Source organism: Pelophylax lessonae, assembly GCF_965119305.1.
Source record: "Pelophylax lessonae genome assembly, chromosome: 5".
NCBI lineage: Eukaryota > Metazoa > Chordata > Amphibia > Anura > Ranidae > Pelophylax > Pelophylax lessonae.
Window position 1 is genome coordinate 142,051,130 of NC_138772.1, and position 22,436 is coordinate 142,073,565.

A 22,436-nucleotide genomic window follows, 5' to 3' on the forward strand; every position below is an offset into this window, starting at 1 on the left:
AGGGGCAGTTAGTGTTATATTACAGAGGGAATTAGATAATTTTAAAATAATTATGAGAGCAGCAGAAGGGGAGGGGGCGGGCACTGACAAGCAGACCGGCAGGGAGGGGAGATGGGAAGAGGAGGACAGAGAAGACAGTGCAGGGCTGCAGATGACGGTAACATGTACACTGACCACGGTGTCAGGGCTCAGCAGCCATGATACACCGTGGTCAGTGTACAGGGAGGAGGGCAGAAACTGGCAGGATCAGCCAGGCTTTTTAGGTGTTGTTGGGGGCCAAATGACACAGCACAGGCACTGTGGGGTATAACATGCTTTAAGAGAACAGGATCTTTTTTTTTTTTTCCTGTTTAGTTTGTTTTTAGGGTTACAAGTGCTTTAAGTTGTATAATAAGAGCATGTCCTGGTTAATTAAGAGTTACCTAACTCCTTGTGTACACAAACATTCCTCTGTCTCAGCTGCAGCTCTCCCACTCACAGATCTGTCTGACAGGGAACTGAGCAGATAAGACAGACAGTTTATTACTTTTGTTTTTGTTTACAAATGTTACACTGAATACTCACTGTGATTGGCTGTACGAGTGATCATTCAAAGAGGAAGACTTCTGACTGGCTCCCTGTCAGGGGTGGGAGCTCATCTTTTTACAGACACCCGGTCTCTCGGGGCCATGCAGGGGAGATAAGAACCTGCAGGCAGTCTCCTGGATGTACAGGAGATGCCTTGTGTACAGAGGAGGGTGTTTTATGGACGTGTGTAAGACGTCAAAGGTAGGCAACTGGTTAAAATTACACTTCTGTCCATCTTCTTGGTCCGGGTCACCTTAAAAAGAAATGGATAATCGCATTTTTTTTTTTTTACTTACCTTGGATTAGAAGAAAATATACTTGCCACGGCCCGTCGTCACTTCCTGGCTTGCAATGATTCCTGGGAGCTGAACGTCATTGCTCTCAGGAATCAATGCGCCTGCACCGGCCCCGGCGTCAGTTCCGGTGCAGGCGTGTCATTCCCTTCTAAACAGCTTCTGGGCATGCCCAGAAGCTGTGGAGGGATGACGCGCAGGCACCGGAAGTGACGGCGGGTCGGCGCAGTGCATCGTGGGACCGAAGAGGACGCAGAAGAGGATCGCGCTGGCTTCAAGCTGCCTTCAAGCTGCCCACACCTGAGATGGCAGCGCTGGACAATACATTTTCAAGGTAAGTATTTCTTCTTGCAGGTATGTGCAACCCGGGACAGTTCAGAGGCTATCCATTATGGAATGCACTAGCCCTGACCCTGACTGTCTTTTTTTTTTTTTAGGTGGAACTCCGCTTTAAAGTGGTTCTAAAGTCTCAAGGCTTTTTACCTTAATGCATTCTATACATTCTATGCATGAAGCTATAAAACCTTTTCTGTGCAGCAGCCCCCCTATTGCAATTCAGCGATGTGCACAGGAGCCCAGGCTCTCCGGGGACTCTCCCTTCTCATTGGCTGAGACAGCAGCGGGAGCCTTTGGCCATTGAGGAGAGAGGGGGCAGGGCCGAGTATACTTGGGTGCCCATAATGCAAGCTGCTTGCTCTGGGGGCTCTCAACAGGAGGGAGGAGTGCCAGGTGGGGGACTAGGGTTGCCATCCTTTTAAACCAGGACACATATTATTTACACAGGTTCTGTGGCTGATATAATGCACATAAGGCACTAAGTGAGTTTAATTACCACCTTAATCAGCCTGAGAACCTGTGTAATTAATGTGTGTCCTGGTTTAAAGGGATGAGGTGGCAACCCTACGGGGGATCAGGGCTGCTTTGTGTGAAACCGCTGCGTGGAGCAGGTAAGTATAACGTGTTTTTATTTTTAAAATAAGTAAGAAAAACAAAAACCTTTTATCAGTATAATAAAATGTTTTCAGCTTTTATGTGTTTTACTGAACTCATGCGGTAGGGTTTGCAAAACAGCTTGGCATTGTTTTTTATTTCATTGTAAAGCTTTCTTACTAGATTTAGTACCTGTTCAGGTTTATCAGAGTCTATTGATCAAGCTTCAGTCATACTAAAAATGTGAATTAGCCAAATGGCGCTTTTTGTTTTGAGTTGGTTCCTCCTCCTGCAGGAAACTCTGATTATCGGTAGGAATCTTGTATAAGAGAAGCAGGCAGCGCTATTAGTGGATCATGCTGTGGTTGCTGTCTGCTAATCATTTGAGATCTGAATCCCGCCAATGCTATAAAGTGAAAAGCTAGCATTATGTAGGTTGTAAATTAGAAGGTGTGCTGCATTGCTAATCTGTAAATAATGCTCATAACCATTAGTGCTGGTTTAGTAATTGCTATATATTCTGAATTACAACTAGGAATGGCCAGTTCTGTGAGCAGTCCTGTAAATTCAGCACAGTAACTCCTTCTATTACAAGTAAATGGCCATTTTATTATTTGTGCCAAGGAGGAATAATGTGATTGAAGAGTACTTTTGAGCTACTTCAACATGCGCTGTAATCATCTTCTGAATAATTCTCCATGTAGTGCTGTCTGTAGCTGAAGGTTTGATGTAGTCTGATTACTAGACAATTGGGCTTATTCAGTGAGACAGCGCAAAGTGCAGGAACCCAGAGCAACCAATCAGATTTCAACTGATTATAATTAGAGCATTTAAAGGAAAACCAGCACCCAAAATTAAACAGCCCAGGGTGTAAGCTGTTACCTTTCTTGGCTAGAGAAGCCCCTGTAATATCCCTGAATATCCAAACTATCTGCAAATCACCTGTCTAAAAAGAGTAATTAAAGCTGGGTATACACGGCTAGTTTTTTTTTTCGTTCAGACGGAGGGCTGAAACAAAAACTGAAAGGCCCCTTTCACACATACGGTCTGTTCAGTTCATCAGTTCAGTCACATCAAAATGTATCAGTGTTTTATCCGTTTTTCATCCGTTTTTTTTTTTTACATCCACTATCAATGCAAAAACGGACCGTTTGTCCGTTTACATCCGTTTTTCATCCGATACGTTTTTTTGACGGATGGAAAAATAGGGCATTCATCCATTACAAAAAACAGACATTGACCGAAGCGAATAAAAACGGATGTTAACGGATGTCATCCGTTGTTACGCAGAGATGCATTGATGTCCGTTTTTCATTTGTCAATGGATGGATGAAAAGCGGACAAATGGACCGTATGTGTGAAAGGGACCAAAGGATTCCCCTATCCACGCAAGCAAGGTGGATAGAGGAATCCTGCCTGCTGCAACATTGTATTCTTACAGCAGGACTCTCTGCTATGAGAACATAGAGTTGGCTGCAGTCGCTGATCACATTGTTTGATGAAAATGATCTTACTATTGACTTCTGTTGAAGAGGGAGGACCATACACAGATTGACATTCGGCTGGTCCCTGATTAGCCAGCCAAATTTTATTCAAATTCTTTATTTGTAATACAAAGGCAATCAACACATAACATCAATATCATATCAGCGAAGTCGTCACGTAAATAAAACCTAAATTAAGTTGTACAAGACACGTGCAAAAATAACAATACACCAGGTCACGAAATGCACAGATATGAATAGCACTACCATATTACATAATGCGAGACCACGGAGCAGGAATGAGTTTGGGTACCCAGATTTTTGTTATATCGGAAGTAAGAAAAAAAAGGTTGGAGGGGGAGAACCTAGGAAACCAGATGAAAAAAGGGCGGGGGAGGGGCTGACCGCACTGGCCAATGTGGGATCGTTACGGCAACAGAAAGGGATTATCCAGCAGGAACCTGCATTTGTCCGAGTATATAAACATATTCTGTGGGAGCCATGTTTTCCAATCGCATTCACTCCTGTTTTGAGCAGAGAGCTCTAAAGGCCGTACACACGATAAGAAAATCTGTAGGGAAAATTCGTCAGACGACCGATCTGCCGATTTTCGGATTGTTAGTATGGTGCTTTCGACAGCCAACTCCGACTTTTCGGCTGACAAAATGCTGATGTGCAGGCTATATAATTTTTGTTGTCTGTAATACAACGTCCGATTTTCGTCTCACTAGTACAGATTTCGACGGAAAAAAATCTTAAGAGCAAGACTAGGCATGCTCAGAGTCGAAAGAACACATACAAAGCAATCCATCACATGACATCACTTCTGAAGTAGAATTCTGTCGTACTGGAAAATTTGTATGAAAATAACCTCTTCACTTTCCACATCAGACTAGCATGCCACAAAAAACAGACGACAGATCGTTCGATAATCTGATCGTGTGTATGGGCCTTAAGTCTTCCAGTTGGTTGATATCCTCTACCTTACTGGGCCACATTTGGCTAGATGGAGGGTCAGGGTCTTTCCATCGTAAAGCGGTTCAGGCTTTGGCAGTGTTAAGTAAATGGCATAAGACTGACTGATACGTTTTAGTAGGAATGTCGGAGCAATAGAGTAAAAAGAAGGTGGAACCAGAGCCAGCCGAATTTTAACCAGTCTTTGATGCATGGAAATAGATGGCAAGGCTCAGCCCAGAAATCAGGGAAGTCAAATCCTTGTTAACAAAGTGATGCTTATATCACAAAGGGTGATGGATTTATGCTTTCAATCACAAAGTTGTTTAATGCAAACCTTTTCTAAAAGAAATGTGGGGCTGCCATTGCTGATCTCCTTTTTATATTTTACTGATCCATTGGCTTCAATACTTAGTCACTGACCAGGAACAAATCAGAACACCTTATCTGCATGCGTGTTCCAAGTGTATTTATGCCAGCATGACAGCTAGGTAACTAACATTCGCAGAACTAGAAGTCAGGAATGGCTTTTAGTTCTCCTTCAAGCATGTCACGTGTCCAATGGCAACCAGCCACCATCTATCCTCACCTGCTCCCACTTCAGCAGAGTGAACTCTGATTGCTTTACTTTAAACTTTTTTTGCAATTTAATACATTTTTCTTCTCTGCGGAAATTTGAATGAGTGAATAAATATGGGGCTATTCATTGGTTGTTAATGACATCGTTATTAAAACCAGTGAACCAGTTAAAAACAGGCAGGGCACTAGCGCTTTGCAGCTGTTAACAGTTTAGGGACTTTCAGCGGCGAATCTCTCCCAAAAATCCAAAAAGGTTTTTTCGTTCATTGACAGACGCAGCTCCATATTCTTCTTAACCATTGGGTTACGCTGCCCCCTACAGGAGTAGGACACTAGGCAGGAAAAAACGTTACCACGCCTATGGGGCAGTCCCTGAGGGCATACACCCACTCACTCTGCTATAGGATTCAGTTTGTTTCTGCCTAGTCAGTAGTAAGGACCTAGTTCCCTGCTATGACTTCGGTCTTAGCATGTTTTTTTTATGTACAAAGGGAACATTTTGGTTTAAATTTTTATTTTTTTAACTAGTTATGTTCCTGACTCCTGCCGTTTACCCTTTTTGGTGGGTCCACAAACATAAAGTGGTACTTCAACCTAATCAGTCCTTTCTTCCTAAGGTGGTTTCTGATTTCCATTTGAATAAAGACATTGTGTTGCCTTCGCTCTGTCCTTATCCCAAGGAAATTGCCTTGCATTCATTTGATGTGGTTCGGGCAATGGTTAAGAAGAATATGGAGCTGTGTCTGTCAATGAATGATAGAGAAAACTGGATTTTTGACTTACTATAAAATCCTTTTCTCTGAAGTTCATTGACAGACGCAGCACCCTCTCCTCTATTTCTGAGTGGGTTGGGCTTTTTCCTTCTGACACTGCTTGCAACAAAACTGAATCCTATAGCAGAGTGAGTGGGTGTATGCCCTCGGGGACTGCCCCATAGGCGTGGTAAAGTTTTTTTTTTTCCTGCCTAGTGTCCTACTCCTATAGGGGGCAGCATAACCCAATGGTTAATAAGAATATGGAGCTACGTCTGTCATTGAACTTCAGAGAAAAGGATTTTATGGTAAGTCAAAAATCCAGTTTTTGTGCTCCTAAACGCCTCTAAATTAAAAAAGTGTGCATGGACACATAGGATAACACTTTTTGCTTCTAGAAGCAGAAAAAAATGATCAAACACTGCTTCTAAAAGCGATTTTTAAGCACGTGTGCATGGAGCCTTATTCTGTTCCTTTTGGCACTATGAAAAATGGTAAAAATCCAAAATCATTGTTGTTCTTATTTTTTATTATTAAAAAAAAAATAACAGAATACAGGCATGATTAGTTGTTGTTCTGGTAGCTGCTCTAGAGTTTTATGTCTTATCTGGTGTCCTCCCTTCAGCACAACTGGGCTGTACAACCCTTGATGCTCCAAAAATGATTTTAGTAATTCTACTGGACATTCTCATAACTGCCATTGCTTTTAAACTGCTTTCCAAGTATGAGACAAGCCTGACATTGAAGTCTGTGTTTTTTTATTCTTAAGTGCACACTAGCATTCCTCAACTGACCCAGAACAAGGAAGTTGGGTCAAACATTTGCAGAGTTAGCAATTCCAAGAATACTCCTAAATATCTGTTAAACATAATGCTGACCACAAATACATGATATGAAGTTTCAACAGGAAGTCAGTTTGGGCAGGGAATCGCTATGTTGGTAACTAATACTAATACATACGTACACAGCCTTCTTCAATAAGGAGTGCCTCTTAAAGTGGAACTAAAGGCTAAATTTAAAAAATTGACCATGAGCTTCATTACAGAAGCATGCAATTTCTATTCTGCAATAAAAAAAACTTACCTGCCTACTCCCAGGATAAAGATTTCAAGGAAAGCAGGAAACAGCAGCACAAGGGACACATCGGGTTAATAGTAACTAATGTCCCTTGTGCTGAGTTATTTATTTTTTGTACTAAAACTAGCTTTAAATAAATTCAGTCTCCTGTGTAAAAATTAAAAGTCAGCAGCTACCAAAACTGTAGCTGCTGATTTTTAAAAAAACAGCCACTCGCCTGTTCCAGCTTGTGGCTTCACAGCTGGGTGCCCACTGCACATGCGTGAGCGTTGCTGCACATTGTGAATGGTCCCACAGTCTTCTGGGACCTGTCACGTGTCCCAGAACACTGGGGGAGGGGGGCAGAGAAAATCCACTTCCAATCGCCTAGGCAGTCAAAATGGAAGTGGGACCAGGTACCTATCAAAATTGGGTACCTGCTCCCCCCCCCCTCTCCCCCCCAAAGCTCCATTTCACAAACCGGAGCAGGGGAGGAGGCCTTAAAGTGGTTGTAAAGGCAGTAGGTTATTTATCTTAATGCATTCTATGCATTAAGATAAAAAGCCTTGTGTGTGCAGCAGCCCCCCTCAGCCCCTCTAATACTTACTTGAGGTCCATCTAGATCCAGCAATGTTGCAGGAGTGTCTCAGCTGCACTGGACTCCTCTCTTCATTGACTGAGACAGCAGCGCGGCACCATTGGCTCCAGCTGCTGTCAATCAAAGACAGTCAGCCAATGAGGAGAGAAAGAGGGCGGGGCTGGGCCACAGCTTCATGTCTGCATGGACACAGGGAGGTGTGGCTTGGCTCGGTACCCCCAAATTACAGGCTGGGGGCAGGGAAGATGACTAGTCTATCCACAAGCCTTTTCTGACACTTTGTTTACATGTAAAAATCAACTTTTTTTGCTGGAAAATTACTAAGACTCCCCAAACATTATATGTATGTCTGTTTTTTTTTTTTTTTTAGCAGATGCCCTAAATAATAAAATAGTGTTTTTTTTTATGTTAGGGTTTTTTCAAAAACCCTTTTTTTGGAAAAAATACGCTTTAATAAAATTTAATGCACACAAACGCAATAAAATACCCAATTTTTTTGTAAAATATAAAAGACGGTATTACGCAGAGTAAATTCATACCTAACATGCAATGCTTCAAAATTGCACACGCTCTCCCAATCGCACCAAACTACCGTATTTAACCACTTGGCGACCGCCGCACGACTATTTACTGCGGCGGTCAGCCCCTACTGGGCAAAGCGACCTAGTACTACGTTGCTCAACCACGAGCCACGCTCCCGCCCGGTCACTAACATCCCCGTGCGAGTGACCGGCGGCTCCAATGTCCGCCGGTCACTCGCGATCTCCCCCTGGAGAGGGAGAAAGGCAGGCGGCGAATGTAAACAAAGCCGTCTGTCATTCTCCCTGGTGTAACTGCAGAGACTGTACGATCCTGCTATGTAGGATCATATGTCTCTGTGGTTACATCACAAGCCACGCCCCCCCACAGTTAGAATCACGCCCCTAGGGATACATTTAACCCACTGATCACCAATAAAGTTAACACCTTTCCTGCCAGTGTCATTTTTACAGTAAGTGCATATTTATAGCACTGATTACTGTAGTAATGTCACTGGTACCCCCAAAAGTGTCAAAAATGTCAGTCAAGGGTTGGATCTGTCCGCCGCAATGTCGCAGTCCCGCAAAGAAATCGCAGATCGCCGCCATTACTAGTTAAAATAAAAAACAATAAAAATGACACAAATCTTTTCCGTAGTTAGTAAACGCAATAACTTTTGCGCAAACCAATCAAAATACGCTTATTGCGATTATTTGTTTTCACCAAAAATATGTAGCAGAAAACAAATTGGCCTAAAATGTTAAAAAATGTTAATTTTTACATTTTTGGGGGGGGGGAATTTCATATAAAAAAATTTTAAAAATATTGTTATTTTTTCAAAATTGTTGCTCTTTTTTTTTGTTTATAGCGCTAAAAGTAAAAATCGCACAGGTGATCAAATACCACCAAAAGAAAGCTCTGTTTGTGGGAAAAAAAGGTCAATTCCATTCGGGTACAGTGTCGCACGTCCGCGCAATTGTCCGTTAAAGTCACGCAGTGCCGAATCGCAAAATAGGCCCTGGTCTTTGAATAGCCAAATCCTCCGGGGCTTAAGTGGTTAAAAACTATATAGGTGACGCTTTAAAAGTCTATACAGGTTATCATTGGAGAGTTACACAGGAGGTCTGGTGCTAGAATTATTGATTTCACTCTGACATTCCCCAGAAATACCTCACATGTGTGGTGCGATCGCTGTTTACGTATGTGTGCAGGACCAATGTGTGCGTTCACCTTTGTGCGTAAAGACGGGGCAGTTTACATTTTTTTTAAATATTATTATATTTTTTATTTTTACACTGTTTCTTTAAATGTTTCTTTAAACTTTTATTGCTATCACAAGGAATGTAAACATTCCTTGTGACAATAAGTAGTGACAGGAACTCTTGATGGAGAGATGTGGGGGTCTATTAGACCCCAGATCTCTCCTCTGCCCTTTTAAAAGCATCTGATCACACCAAGATTGGTGTGATCAGATGCTTTCAATTTTTAAAAATGGCGCTGTTTACTTCCAGGGAAACCGAAAGTGACTAAAATGCTCGTTGCTTCTGGTCTTCTCTACCATAGAGCTGATGAGGGACCTTCCGGTACTCTAATAGCTCTATGGCAATCTGGCAGAACCACTGACTTCACTTCCGGGATCCCTGGCGGTATGGAGAATTCAGAGAAGCACCAGCAGTAGGGATCGCCCCCCCCCCCCCTCTCTAATTAGCTGCTCGGATGGCTTTTACAAAAAGGCTGATCGCCTTCTGGATACAACAATACCAAGATAATGCCTAGCTGCAGGCATCATCCTGGTATAGCCACTTGAAGTACCTACGTAAAAATACGTATTTCGGTCTTCAAGTGGCTATACTGGATAACTGTTGCAGAGAAAAGTCAGGTTCGCAGACCAGCTGTGCCAATCTTGGGACTATTTATGGAGTATCTCTGTAAAAGAGGAAAAGGCCAAGTGAAGATAACCTAAAATCATGTATTTTGGGATGATTTTGGTCACCTTGCCTTGCATTACTGCCATCATTAGGTAGTGATTCTAAATAGAGAACATTTCCCCGAAATACTCTGCTTTAAAGCTTATTTAGAAGTCATGTCTGGTGTTATGTAGATCTCATCTCTATTTTGCCAGATAGCTTTATCAAAAAGCTTCTCCAAAACAGGATTTGTTGTTTGTATGTATTTTTGGCCACTTATCCAGGATTTCAGATCATGCATGGCCACTGTGCGTTTGCCAGACTAAAGATGCCAAGTATTAATTAAATATTGTTGGCAACTGTAGAACTTTATGGCACAGACCTTCCATAGTAACTCTTCTATCTCAGATAAGCAGCATAGGGAGCAGTCCAGGATTTTCATAGCACAGACAAGCTGTATGCAGATTTAGAAGGATATGGTCCCACTCTAGCCATAAATTGGGATATTGTTGTTTTAATGGAGTTTGTTTTTAATTAGAAATTTAGAATTTTTTCATTATTTTTTTTAAATTTTTACTCACAATCTTTGGTACCTATTATTAGTAAAAAAAAAAATCGAAATTGAAATTGCAGTCTGTAGCCTACTATGTAGAAGCTATTATTTAATGGCAATAATTCCAGAGCAATTTTCACTTTTAATTGCTGCACGGGCTTATCCAGATAAAGCTTTTTTTTGTTTATTCTGTTAGATACCCATCCAAACTTGAGATTGCAAGAGAAATATTATTATTATTTTTTTTTTTTTTTACTTATCTCTCTTTTCTTTCAATACATTTTTAGAATTATTAGAAATGTGGATTTTTATTGTAAGGTTATTTCTGTTTACATCCATAGGCAGTTTAATTAAAAAAAAAAAAAAAAAAAAAAAAAAGGCTAAAAAAAACTTTAAGAATATGGAATGTTTTGCCATTTATGCTCTTTCATATTCCCTCCTAGGCGCCCAAGCACACTCAAAATAAACGGAATTAGTATTTACTCATCAATTTATTCTCTTTATAAAAATAGGAAATATATGCTGGAGGCATAGGTTTTTTTATCGCCCCAACACACCATGTACATTCAATATGTAGGTATAAGGGCGCGTTCACACTTGATCAAAATACTGACACTTTTTAAACCCTTCTATAGCATTAATGCACGTCAATAAGTGCGGTTGATAAGCTTTTAGTGAGCATTATAAACGCTCCCCCCCAAATGCCCTATGTATGTTTGCAGTGCAGTTGACAAACGCTCTTGGCTTGTTAAAACTGCACCACAAATGCCTACAATAGCTGGTTGCTAAAGAGCGGGCCGGGAAGTCCGGCCGCAGCGTCCTAACAACCGATGAGTCATCAGCTGTCAGCGGGTTTCCCACTGACCACTAAAAGAAAAAAATTGCAGGTAAAAAAAAAACAGTGTGGAGTCCCCCCCACCCCAAGGCCATACCAGACCCTTAGGTCTGATATAGATTTTAAAGAAAAATGAAGAAAAGAAACGGCATGGGGTCCCCCCCAAAATCCATACCAGACCCTTATCCAAGCATGCCCTCAACATGGGGGGTGGCTACTTTGTGGCAGGGGGGGGGGGGTTCTACGCCCCACCACCCCGAAGCACCTTGTCCCCAGTTTACACCTGACTGCCATCCGATCTGATCCGCAATAGGGATGGAGAACCGCTCCCCCATCTGTCTTTTTTTTTAGCGGATTAGACTGGATGTCAGCAGATGTAAATGGACACATGTCCGTTTACATCCACCACTCCGTAGAGGATAATGAAGGGTCCAATCAGGTCCACCTGAAAAACTGACAGACTGACCCAATCGGTCTGCTTGTGTGAAAGGGGCCTAAGAGCGATAGCCACATGACAAATACAGGTATACGCTCAATACAAATGACATGTTAATAAGGCAAAATATGTAGAGAGGTGTGCTCCAATAAGAATTTTAAGAGCAGGCATGTGACGACTAATAATATACGACGAATTGTAGGGGGCAGAGTCAGTTCCTCCCCTCCCCTCCATATGGTGGCATAGTCATTCTGTTCTCTAGCAAGAGAGGGGAAAAAAAGGGGGGGGGGGTGGAAGGTCAAGAATAATTGGGGAACTACCTAATGCAAAACCAAGTTTTATTTATTTATTTTTTCTTGTGATGTCTTGGAGAACTATATGAACCATTCTAACTCTGATTAAAATTAGGGCTCCCAACACATAGGCAGATGAGAGTACATTTGGAGTGGTGAAACAGTGTAGCTAAGCAGATATTTTAAATCTTAGTGTATCTTAGCTGGATAAGAAAAATGTAATATTTTGTAGGTTACCAGTCCATCGATGTTGTAGTTGCAATAGTTTTATTTTTTTTTCACATTAAGTACATTTTTAGCAAGTACAGAATATCCCCATTGGTCTTGCCAAAATACAGGGCCCTTGTGACTTCCTGTGAGCGGATTTAGAAGTACAAATGTTATTGTCCTCCTCTTTAAAGTGAAAATAAGCAAAATCCTCATTCTCCAAAAGTAATCCTTACACATGCACTACTTAATGGCCCTGTAATCTATTTTTCGGAAAAAATTTTACTGCGTATTTTTGCCTCCTTATAAAGTCCTCTGAGCTCCTTCACCTCTTCCTTCTCACGTCAATTTGGAGAAAGCAGTGGATACTGGTTGTGGTCATATGCACTGCTCAATGCACACTATAAATCCCATAGTCCATATTCAATCCCAGGAGGGAGCAAGAGAAGGTGGCTACATATCTACATGTAGTGGGACCATGGAGAAGAAATGTAGTCGCGCTCCAACAGGAAGTTGGACCACAGCAGCAAAAAAAGGCATTTAAAGATTTTGAGGGCATTAGAATGTATTTTTTGAGTGGAGAATACATATTTGAATAGAATTTTTTAATTTTATTTTACAAAAATGTTATTGAATTTTTTTTGTATACAGCGTGGTGAAACATTTCAAACATGCGCATATATATACACACAAGGGAAGTGTATTACAGAGAGTGTACAAAGGTTGACAAGGCTTCCCATGGGGGAAGGTTCATAACACAATAGCAAGAGGCTTGTAGACCCATGAGTAGTCCTTGAGTATGAGTCCTATGAGAAGTCGAATAAAACATTTTTAAATTACACTCTAGTGTAACTAACTACTAATCCCCCAGCCCCCAAAATAAACAAGGCAGGCATTTGAAGTCCAGGCTGGATAACGACCTTGGCTCCCTCCATAGATACAGTAGAAGAGTAAGTGTAGCCACCATGGGACAGGAAATGCCATGTTAAAATAAAGGGGAAAAAAGCCTGAGAAAAAAAATCAATGCAGCCACTTCATGTAAGAACTGGTAAGATGCAAAATAATTTATTTTTTTTGGGTTTGGATACGTTTTGAAGTACTTTCATTTTATAACATCAGCATTTTAATAGAAATATAAACAGAAGTTCTTTTTTACTGTCTAATCTTACTTGAAAAACTCCCTTTGTTGTTGAGTGCTGCCTGTCTGCTGGTCGTCTCTTATCACAACTTTCTGGATTCCCTGCATGCTTTGCAGCTTGTCCTCAGCTCATTCCTTTGGTTTACGTTCAAATTTTAAGGACTATATATCCCATGGTACCTTGCTACATACAATCAGTGGTTCCTGTACCCACTCTGCCTACTGAAACTCCTCCTCTCAGCCCCTTTGCAGTTCAGAAGGCAGGCTCTGTGAAATGTGAAAAACTGCAGTGCATATTCACAAGGCATAGTGAATATGCTTCACAGAGTTCAAGTATTCTTCACAAAGTAAGTTTACTCCCGCCCGGGCCATTGTAAAATGACTCCCGAGCTGGAGCCCTATTGTTCTGGATGGATGTCATATGGCGTCCTCCCCCGAACTCTCCGCACTCAGGCTGCAATCCATTACAATCTGACATCTACTGTGTCCATCGGACACAGAGGATGACTGTTCAGTGTACTGTGTACTGGCCTGCTTCTGGTACCATGTGATTGCTGTGACCAATCACAGCAGATCACATGGCAATTGTAAACAATGGATGGCTTTAATTCATGCCATTTATTGTGTACAATTGTGTTGCTAGCTGTGATTGCTTACAGTGATCACATGGTACTGACAGGGCCAATCACAGCCCATCTGTAGCATGTGACTAGCTGTGGCTTATCACAATACACACTGAATCTATTTCATATAGTAAAAACGCTTGCTTATAGCCGGCTATTCACGGCTATAAGCAATCATAGTGTGTTAAAAAAAAAAAATCCCGATCACCTCCCCAGAGTAGTACAGTGTTACTATGTTAACACTGTAATGCTCTTGCCACAGTATATAAAAAACAAAACATGTTTTTAAAATATAATTGTGACAAAAAAAAAAATTATAATTTCAAAAGACACGCCATGCTGCTTACTAAATACCTTGGACTGTCTACTTTCCAAAAAAAGGGTCATTAGGTGGATATTTGTACTATCCTTCGGGTCCCAAGAAATGAGATGGGCTGGCAGTACATCAGGAATGATAAATTTTGATCTATATATTCACCATAGTTTGTGAACTTCAGACTTAAAATACACCGATTTGGGTTATTTTCACCAAATAAATGTAACAGAATACATTTTGACCTAAATTTATGAAGAGAGTTTGTTTATTTGTAAAATTTTATAACAGAAACTAAGAAAAAAATGTTATGCCTTATTTTGTTTAACAAAAATAAAACCCCCAGTAGTGATTAAATACCACCAAAATAAAGCTCTATTTGTGTGAAAAAATGTTTTTTAAAACGTCATATGGGTACAGTGTACAGGTACACACAGTTGTCATTCAAAGTGTGACAGCGCTGAAAGCTGAAAATTGGCCTATGCAGGAAGGGGGTAAAAGTGTCCGGTATTGAAATGGTTACTAGGAAATAGGCTATTGAAATTCAATGTGGAAATGAATATATGATTTTACATTCTGACCATAGATGCACTTTAATTCTGTTTTTTTTTTTTTTTTTTCAGAGGAACAAAAATAGTCTAAACTGTGATTTTAAAATAAACTGTGTTTGCTGTGAATCATGTTTAGGAGTGTAATTCTTGTGTTATAATCATATTTATTTTTTAATTTCTTGCAGACCAAAGAGCTGAATAGTGTTCTCCCCAGCCATGGCTCTTGCTGCAGTTTCAGCCTCTTGTCAAGTGTTCAGAGGGACTACTGGAATTTTCACTGGTCAGTTGGCCTCATCGCTGTGGAGAGCTCCTGCTTTGTGCTCTTGTACCCTGAATAGGTGGGTGAGCTGTCTGCAAGCACTATTAAATATTGTTTGAAAAGCGATGTGACGGCAGTTCTGTTGTTCTAGGATACAGATGCTCAGTAAACTCTCAAACAGTAGATTTTGTTGCTGTTGTACAGCACTGGCCTTTTCGTAAGTAGCCCTACAGCGTGTAGTTCAGCAAGGCAGCACAGTTATTTCTGCTGTTCATGGGCCTGGATTTCTATACTAACTGAGAACGCAGATAGTAAATAATTCTATGTTATCATGGTGAGAAAAATGCATTGATTTTTTTTTTTTGTAACTGGAAAACAAATTTCAATTCCTGACTTTGGATTTATTTGATGATAGGAGAATGACATCGCAAAGGAAAACAGATCACCTGGAGAGGACCGCAAACACTTTCAGGCAGGAGGTGAGTGGACATCTTCATCTATCAAAATACTTCCTTGCTTAATTGTCCTTTTTTACTTCATCTCTTTTTTTATATTTTCACCAATGCATTTTTACTGTTGTGAGAGCAGCAATGTATTAAAATACTAGCTGGGTTCTTGTAGCTGTTAACCACTTAAGCCCCGGAGGATTTGGCTGCTTAAAGACCAGGCCCTATTTTGCTATTCGGCACTGCGTGACGTTAACAGACAATTGCGCGGTCGTGCGATGCTGTACCCAAATGAAATTGATGTCCTTTTTTTTCCCACAAACAGAGCTTTCTTTTGGTGGTATTTGATCACCTGTGCGATTTTTATTTTAGTGCTATAAACAAAAAAAGAGTGACAATTTTGAAAAAATAACAATTTTTTTCAAATTTTTTATGTGAAATTCTCAAAAAAAATGTAAAAATCTAAATTTTTAAACATTTTAGGCCAATTTGTTTTTGCTACATATTTTTGGTAAAAAAAATCGCAATAAGCGTTTTTGGATTGGTTTGCGCAAAAGCTATTGCGTTTACTAACTGCGGGAAAGATTTATGTTTTTTTTTTAACTAGTAATGGTGGCGATCTGTGATTTTTTTTTTTTTTTTTTTTCTGCGGGACTGCGACATTGCGGCGGACAGATCGGACCCCTGACTGACATTTTTGACATTTTTGGGAGTACCAGTGACATTACTACAGTAATTAGTGCTATAAATATGCACTGCTACTGTAAAAATGACACTGGCAGGGAAGGGGTTAACTTTATTGGTGATCAGTGTGTTAAATGTATCCCTAGGGGCGTGATTCTAACTGTGGAGGGGCGTGGCTTGTGATGTAACCACAGAAACATACGAACCTACATAGCAGGAACGTATAGTCTCTGCACTTACATCAGGGAGAATGACAGACGGCTGTGTTTACATCAGACGTCTGCCTTTCTCCCTCTCCTGTGGGAGATCGCGAGTGACCGGCAGACATCGGAGCCGCTGGTTACTCGCGCTTGAACGAGCGGGGGCGGGAGCACGCCTCCGGCGGCGCATGCTCTCCCCCTAGAGGCTCCTGGGCAAGCGACGTAGCCCTACCTCGGTTTGCCCAGGAGAGCCAGACTGTCGCAGTAAATAGTCGTGCGGCAGTCGGCAAGTTGTTAAAATACTAGCTGGGTTCTTGTAGCTGTTAAAGACCCCATTAGTTAGAATTCCACATAGTAGTTTAGATCTTTGCCCTGCCACAAGGCCATTACAGTATTATTATTTTCTCACTCCTAAAATCCCCTTTTACTTTTTTTTCTATATTATGTAAAATCTATCGGGAGCAGAAAAACTATCATAGTTTTGGCCCAAAACTGGACCTTTTGGTGGGGAGATCTTATTTCTTAAGATCCCAAGAAGTAGGAGAAAGCTGGAATTTTACTGATTTTTGCCAGAAACCACATAAAACTGCAATGCCCGTGTAGGACAGAGTTTGCTTTTATTGCATTATATTAACAAAATTAACATGTTTTCCATAATGTGTATAGCAGCAGAGGTGGATGTCTGTGCGATAAAGTCATGGTCTATTTAAAATAGGAAAACAATCTTTATAATACATACCGAGAGCAGAGCCCACCTGCTTAGTAACTGTTGTGCCTAATTTTATTTTACTTGATAGCCCCCTTTCAGTGTGGTCAGTAGTATCGTATGGACACCACCAGAAACATGTCTGCAGATGTACAATCAGAACCCTATTGACACTGCCATGTGCACAGATGTACAATCAGTACTGTACTGGCACTGCCATAAACATATCTACAGATATACAATGAGTACAATAGTGGCACTGCCATAAACCTGTCCATATATACATAATGAGTACAGTACCGCAACTGCCATAAACATGAGCACACATATACAATGAGTACTGTACTGTCATACTGGATTTGTCCACCGCAATATTACAGTCCCGCTATAAGTCGCTGATTGCCGCCATTACTCGTAAAAGTAAATAAATATATACAAATTACATAAACATGTCCCATAGTTTGTAGATGCTATAACTTTTGAGCAAATCAATTAATATACGCTTATTGGGATTTTTTTTTTTTTTTTTTTTACTAAAAATATGTAGCCGAATACATATTGGCCTAAATTGATAAAGAATTTCGATTTTTTTTTTTTTTTATTGAATATTTTAAAGCAGAAAGTAAAAAAATGTTGTGTTTTTTTTTTTATTTTTAAATTGTTGGATATTTTTGTTTATAGCGCAAAAAATAAAAACCACAGAGGTGCTTAAATATCACCAAAAGAAAACTCTAATTGTGAAAAAAAGAGAACATAAATTTTATTTGGGTACAGTGTCGCATGACCACGCTGTTGTTGGTTAAAATAACGCAGTGCCATATCCCAAAAAATGGCCTGGTCATGAAGGGGGTTAAATCATTTGGAGCTGACGTGGTTAAATATAAAGGGCAATATATAATAAACAGTGCCACATAAAACATATGCACAAATGTGAAACCTCATTTTCCAGAATAATGTCCAGTGCAAACATTTTATTAATTTGTTTCACATTTGCATTGTATACATTGTGGTATTCACATGTTAACCACTTGCCGACCGCCGCAAGTACATATACTGCGGCGGTCAGCCCCTCACAGGCAGAGTGATGTATCGGTACGTCACTAGCCTGTGAGGCTCTGGGGAGCGAGCGAGCGCGCCGACGGCGGCGTGCGGTCACGGACCCCCCCCCCCCCCCCGTGCGCGTGTGACCGGTGGACCCGATGTCCGCCGGTCACTCAGCGATCGTCGGGGGAGAGGGAGAAAGGCAGGCAGCTAGTGTAAACAAGCCGCCTGTCATTCTCCCCTGTGTAGAAACAGTGATCATACGGTTCTACTATGTAGGACCGTTGATCATTGTTCCTACAGCTCAAGCCACAGCCAATCACAGTTAGAATCACGCCCCTAGGGACACACACAGCCCCTCCCTCTCAAATAAAGTTAACCCCTTCACAGCCAGTGTAATTTTACAGTAACAGTGCATATATATAGCACTGATAACTGTAGAAATGTCACTGGTAACCCCAAAAGTGTCAAAAATGTCAGTCAAGGGTCCGATCTGTCCGCCCCAATGTCGCAGTACCGCAAAAAATCGCAGATCGCCGCCATTACGTGTTAAAAAAAAAAAAAAAAATGACAAAAATCTTTCCCTTTGTTAGTAAACGCGATAACTTTTGCGCAAGCCAATCAAAATACGCTTTTTGCGATTTTTTTTTTTTTTTTTTTTTTTTTTACCAAACATATGTAGCATAAAACAAATTGGCCAAAAATGTTAAAACATTTTGATTTTTACATTTGGGGGGGGGGGGGAATATCATATTAAAAAATGTGAAAAATATTGTTATTTTTGCAAAATTTACGCTCTTTTTTTGTTTATAGCGCATGATCAAAAAATCGCACAGCTGATCAAATACCACCAAAAGAAAGCTCTGTTTGTGGGGAAAAAAAGGACGTCAAATTTGTTTAGGTACAGCTTCGCACAACCGCGCAATTGTCCGTTAAAATCATGCAGTGCCGAATTGCAAAATACCCCCTGGTCTTTCAGCAGCCAAATCCTCCGGGGCTTAAGTGGGCTGGCAGCTATGATGAGATCTTTTCTTTTTTTGATTTTTATTCACATTGAGTGTACTGTCTTGATTAGTTAGTTTTAGCTTACAGAGCATTTTTAAAGTGTATGTAAAGTCCACATTGTTTTACTTAGTTTTAGATACAGTATGGGAAGGGTAAAACTGCTTCAGTTCCGCTGCTGGGAGGTTCTATCATTTCCTTTTTTAGAGATGCAACGGGAAATAAAAGGAAATCTCTCCAAAGTCACCAAAATCCCCATCCTAGAGCTGTTGCAAGTGTCCCATTGGGTGATTTTTCCCTTATTCTTACTATTTGTTTAGTGACAACTCTAAAATGTTGACAACACCTGGACAAAAAGAGGGGACACCGCAAAAATACTGACATAGGGTTAAAATAAACAAAAAAGCCTTTGCAAACACTAATTAAAGTGGTAGAAGGTTTTTTTATCTTAAAGCATTAGGATATAAACTTGTGTGCAGCAGCCCCCCTCACCCCCCCCTAAAACTTACCTGAGTCCCATCTCTATCCAGCATTGTTGCAAGAGAGATTTGGCTGTCTGGGACTCTCCCTCCTGATTGGCTGAGACTGCAGCAGATGCCATTGGCTCCCACTGCTGTCCACCAAAGTCAGTGAGCTAATGAGAGGGAGGGGGCAGTGCTGAGCCGCAGCTCCCTGTCTAAATGGACACACAGAGCAGCAACTTTGCTTGGGTGCCCCCACAGCAAGCTGCTTGCTGTGGGGGCACTCAACAGGAGGGAGGGGCCAGGAGCACCCGCGAGGGACCTGAGAAAAGGTAAATCTGGGCTGCTCTGTACAAAACCACTTCACAGAGCAGGTAAGTATAACATGTTTGTTATTTTTAATCAAAAAACTTTAATATCACTTTGTCATTTGTACTTTTTTCTAATTAGAAGAGTTGGTGGGATTTTTTTTTTGAATTCAGCATATCAAGTGATAAATCTGCTCACAGAATGAAAGTAACCTGAAATGTTCTGTGCCAAAGGAAAATTAGGAATAATTATTATATATTCTTTTGTGTAGAGAAATCTCTATAACTTTCTATACAAGAAGTTTCTGAAGGTGCCTGTTCTGCATTAAATGTGGTCCAGGGTTTGGTACCTGTCACTGGAGGTCCTGTTACAATGTTTTATGTTCTTTTATTACACGTTGACCTGTGTAAAGATTTGACATTGTGTAGTATACGTAAATCTCTGGCATTCCCTATTATTACATATGGCAATGGTACCCATACCTAAAGGGTTATGTAATTGCACACAGCTGTGCTTGATTTGTGCTTTGTATAGTTTAGACCTGATGGTGATTGTTCCTACGCGCTGAATGTTTTCACTCATGTGTGATGAAATCCGTGTGTTAGCTTGTGTGTTCTATGTGCTGACAGTCCATGAAAGAAGACACACACTCAGCCATTCCCCTGACATATAATACAAACACACTGACAAAACACCCACATGTTTTTCTGCATTCTGTATGATCATTTCATACTATTGTTATGCTGAATTCAACAGCCACCGTTCTGCATACGTGGTCGCACACTCATGGCATGATGGTATTATTCATGGTTTCATTGTTTCATTGTGTGATTTTTTTTTTTTTTTTTTTTTCGTTTCCTAACATCGCACACCTACCTTTTCTGAAAAGCTTCTAGAGCACACAATTGGGGAGGTTTTACTAAAACACTTTGGCCCCTTTCACACTTAAAAGTCGCACAATTTTACCGCGATTTTGACGTGACTTTGTTGACGCGATTTTGATGCGAGTTTGACTGGGCTTCTAATGTCTTTTCCTCAAAACGCATCAAAATCATGCCAATAGTAGTGCAGGGACTACTTTAAAGTCGGTGCGACTTCAAGTTGCACAGATGTGAATGGGGCTCATTGGAAATAATGAATGACTTTTGCAGTCCCAAATCGCATGAGAAGTCACTCAAGTGTGAAAGAGGCCTTAGTAAAACAAAAACTGTAAATATTACTGGAGCTCCACCCAAAAGGGGAAGTTCTGCTTTAAAGCTTCCTCCCTGACTCCTGTTTTTGTAATTGAGCTTTTGGGTTAGGAGAGGGGTAGGGGGAGAGCAGATGCCTGATTTTGAAAGGTACTTGCATCCACTTCGATTGGAAGCGGAAGTTCTAGCCCCCCTCCTTTCCGAAGTTTTTTGTGACACATGACAGGTCCCAGAAGACTTCGGGACCAGTCACAGAGCGCAACACTGCTCACGCATGAGCAGTGGGCACTGGGTTGTTAAGCTGCAAGCTGTCACAGCTGGGTGCCCATAGTGAAGATACCGGCACCACCGAGGGAGAGCACAGGGAGAAAACGGCTGGCAAGAGTACACTACTGGATCGTGGGACAGGTGATTGCCTGTTTATAGTCCCTTTTAGTGCTATGCATATAGCTTTTTAAACTGTTCTCTTTTTTTTTAAGTGTCTGATATTTTAAAACTGTTTCATTTCGCTTAAAAAATTGTAAGACACAATATTAAGTTTACATAGCTTTAATAAAGTACTGAGATCTCCTTGTTTTTAGCATTGGTGTCCTTTTTATTTTCACTGGGTTGCAGTCTTTCTAGTCCACCGTTCTTCTTTAGTGTGATTGATGAAAGAAAAGTTTGACTTTGTTCATAATCCATGCAGCCTCTAAGAACACCAATGAGCTCATCTTTTAGGGTTCATGCACACAGGCACATTTGAGAACACAATTTAAAGCAGAACTTCACCCTAAAGGGGAAGTTCTGCTTTATGCCCCCCTCCTCCTCTTCTTCTGGAACTTTTTTTCTTTTTGGCAGGGGCAGCGGGTACCTGGTTTTGATAGATACCTGCTCCCACTTCTGGCTGGATCTCCTAGGTGATTCCACTGGAAGTTCTCCCCCAGCAATCCCTTCCCCCTCCCACCCCACCTGCAACCTTCTGGGACAGATAGGTCCCAGAAGGCTGTGGGACCAGTCACAAAGCACAGTGCGGCTCAGGCATGCTCAGTGGTAAGCTGGCTGTGAAACCGCAAGGAGTCAGATCCAGCTTCCAACAGGTAACATGCTGGCAAAGCTGACCCAATACGGGCCAAGAACTGGCCCGGGTGAGGGTGGCGCTGGATCCCTAGACAGGTAAATGTCCTTTTAATAAAACTTAACAGCTACAGTATTTTTAGCTGCTGACTATTTTGTTTTTTCAAACGGGGTGAAGAACCTGTGCTGGTGATAATGGGGGTTTGGAAGGAGCAGCTTAAACAGAGCACAGGCACAGTCCTGTGTAAATTGCAGAGACAGAAATAGACAGCGAGAGGCAGAGAAACAGCAGTACACTAACCTTTCCAGTGATTTCAAGTATGGGGGGGGGGGGTGGCTGTCAACAGAAGTCTAAACACAAGTACAGGCAGGCTCTGCTCCCATGTAGAATGCAAAGAGGCAAACCACATTGATTTGCTTCTATGCCCGTGGATCATCAGTTTGAAATAGGAAAGCAGGGGGACTGGCATGATCACCCAGTATTTCATACAAAG

General features: G+C 41.2%; 1 protein-coding gene across 4 annotated transcripts in view; it reads left to right on the plus strand.

Moving 5' to 3' along the window:
• The window catches only part of OXNAD1 (oxidoreductase NAD binding domain containing 1), a 126,925-nt gene that overhangs the window by 10,491 nt on the left and 93,998 nt on the right, over positions 1-22,436 (plus strand). For all 4 annotated transcript variants that reach the window (XM_082259591.1, XM_082259589.1, XM_082259590.1 and 1 more), the window contains exons 3-4: positions 14,774-14,926; positions 15,263-15,326. In XM_082259591.1, the coding sequence (XP_082115717.1) occupies positions 14,805-14,926; positions 15,263-15,326 (186 nt within the window). In that variant the 5' untranslated portion in view covers positions 14,774-14,804. The remainder of the gene's footprint in view (positions 1-14,773; positions 14,927-15,262; positions 15,327-22,436) is intronic.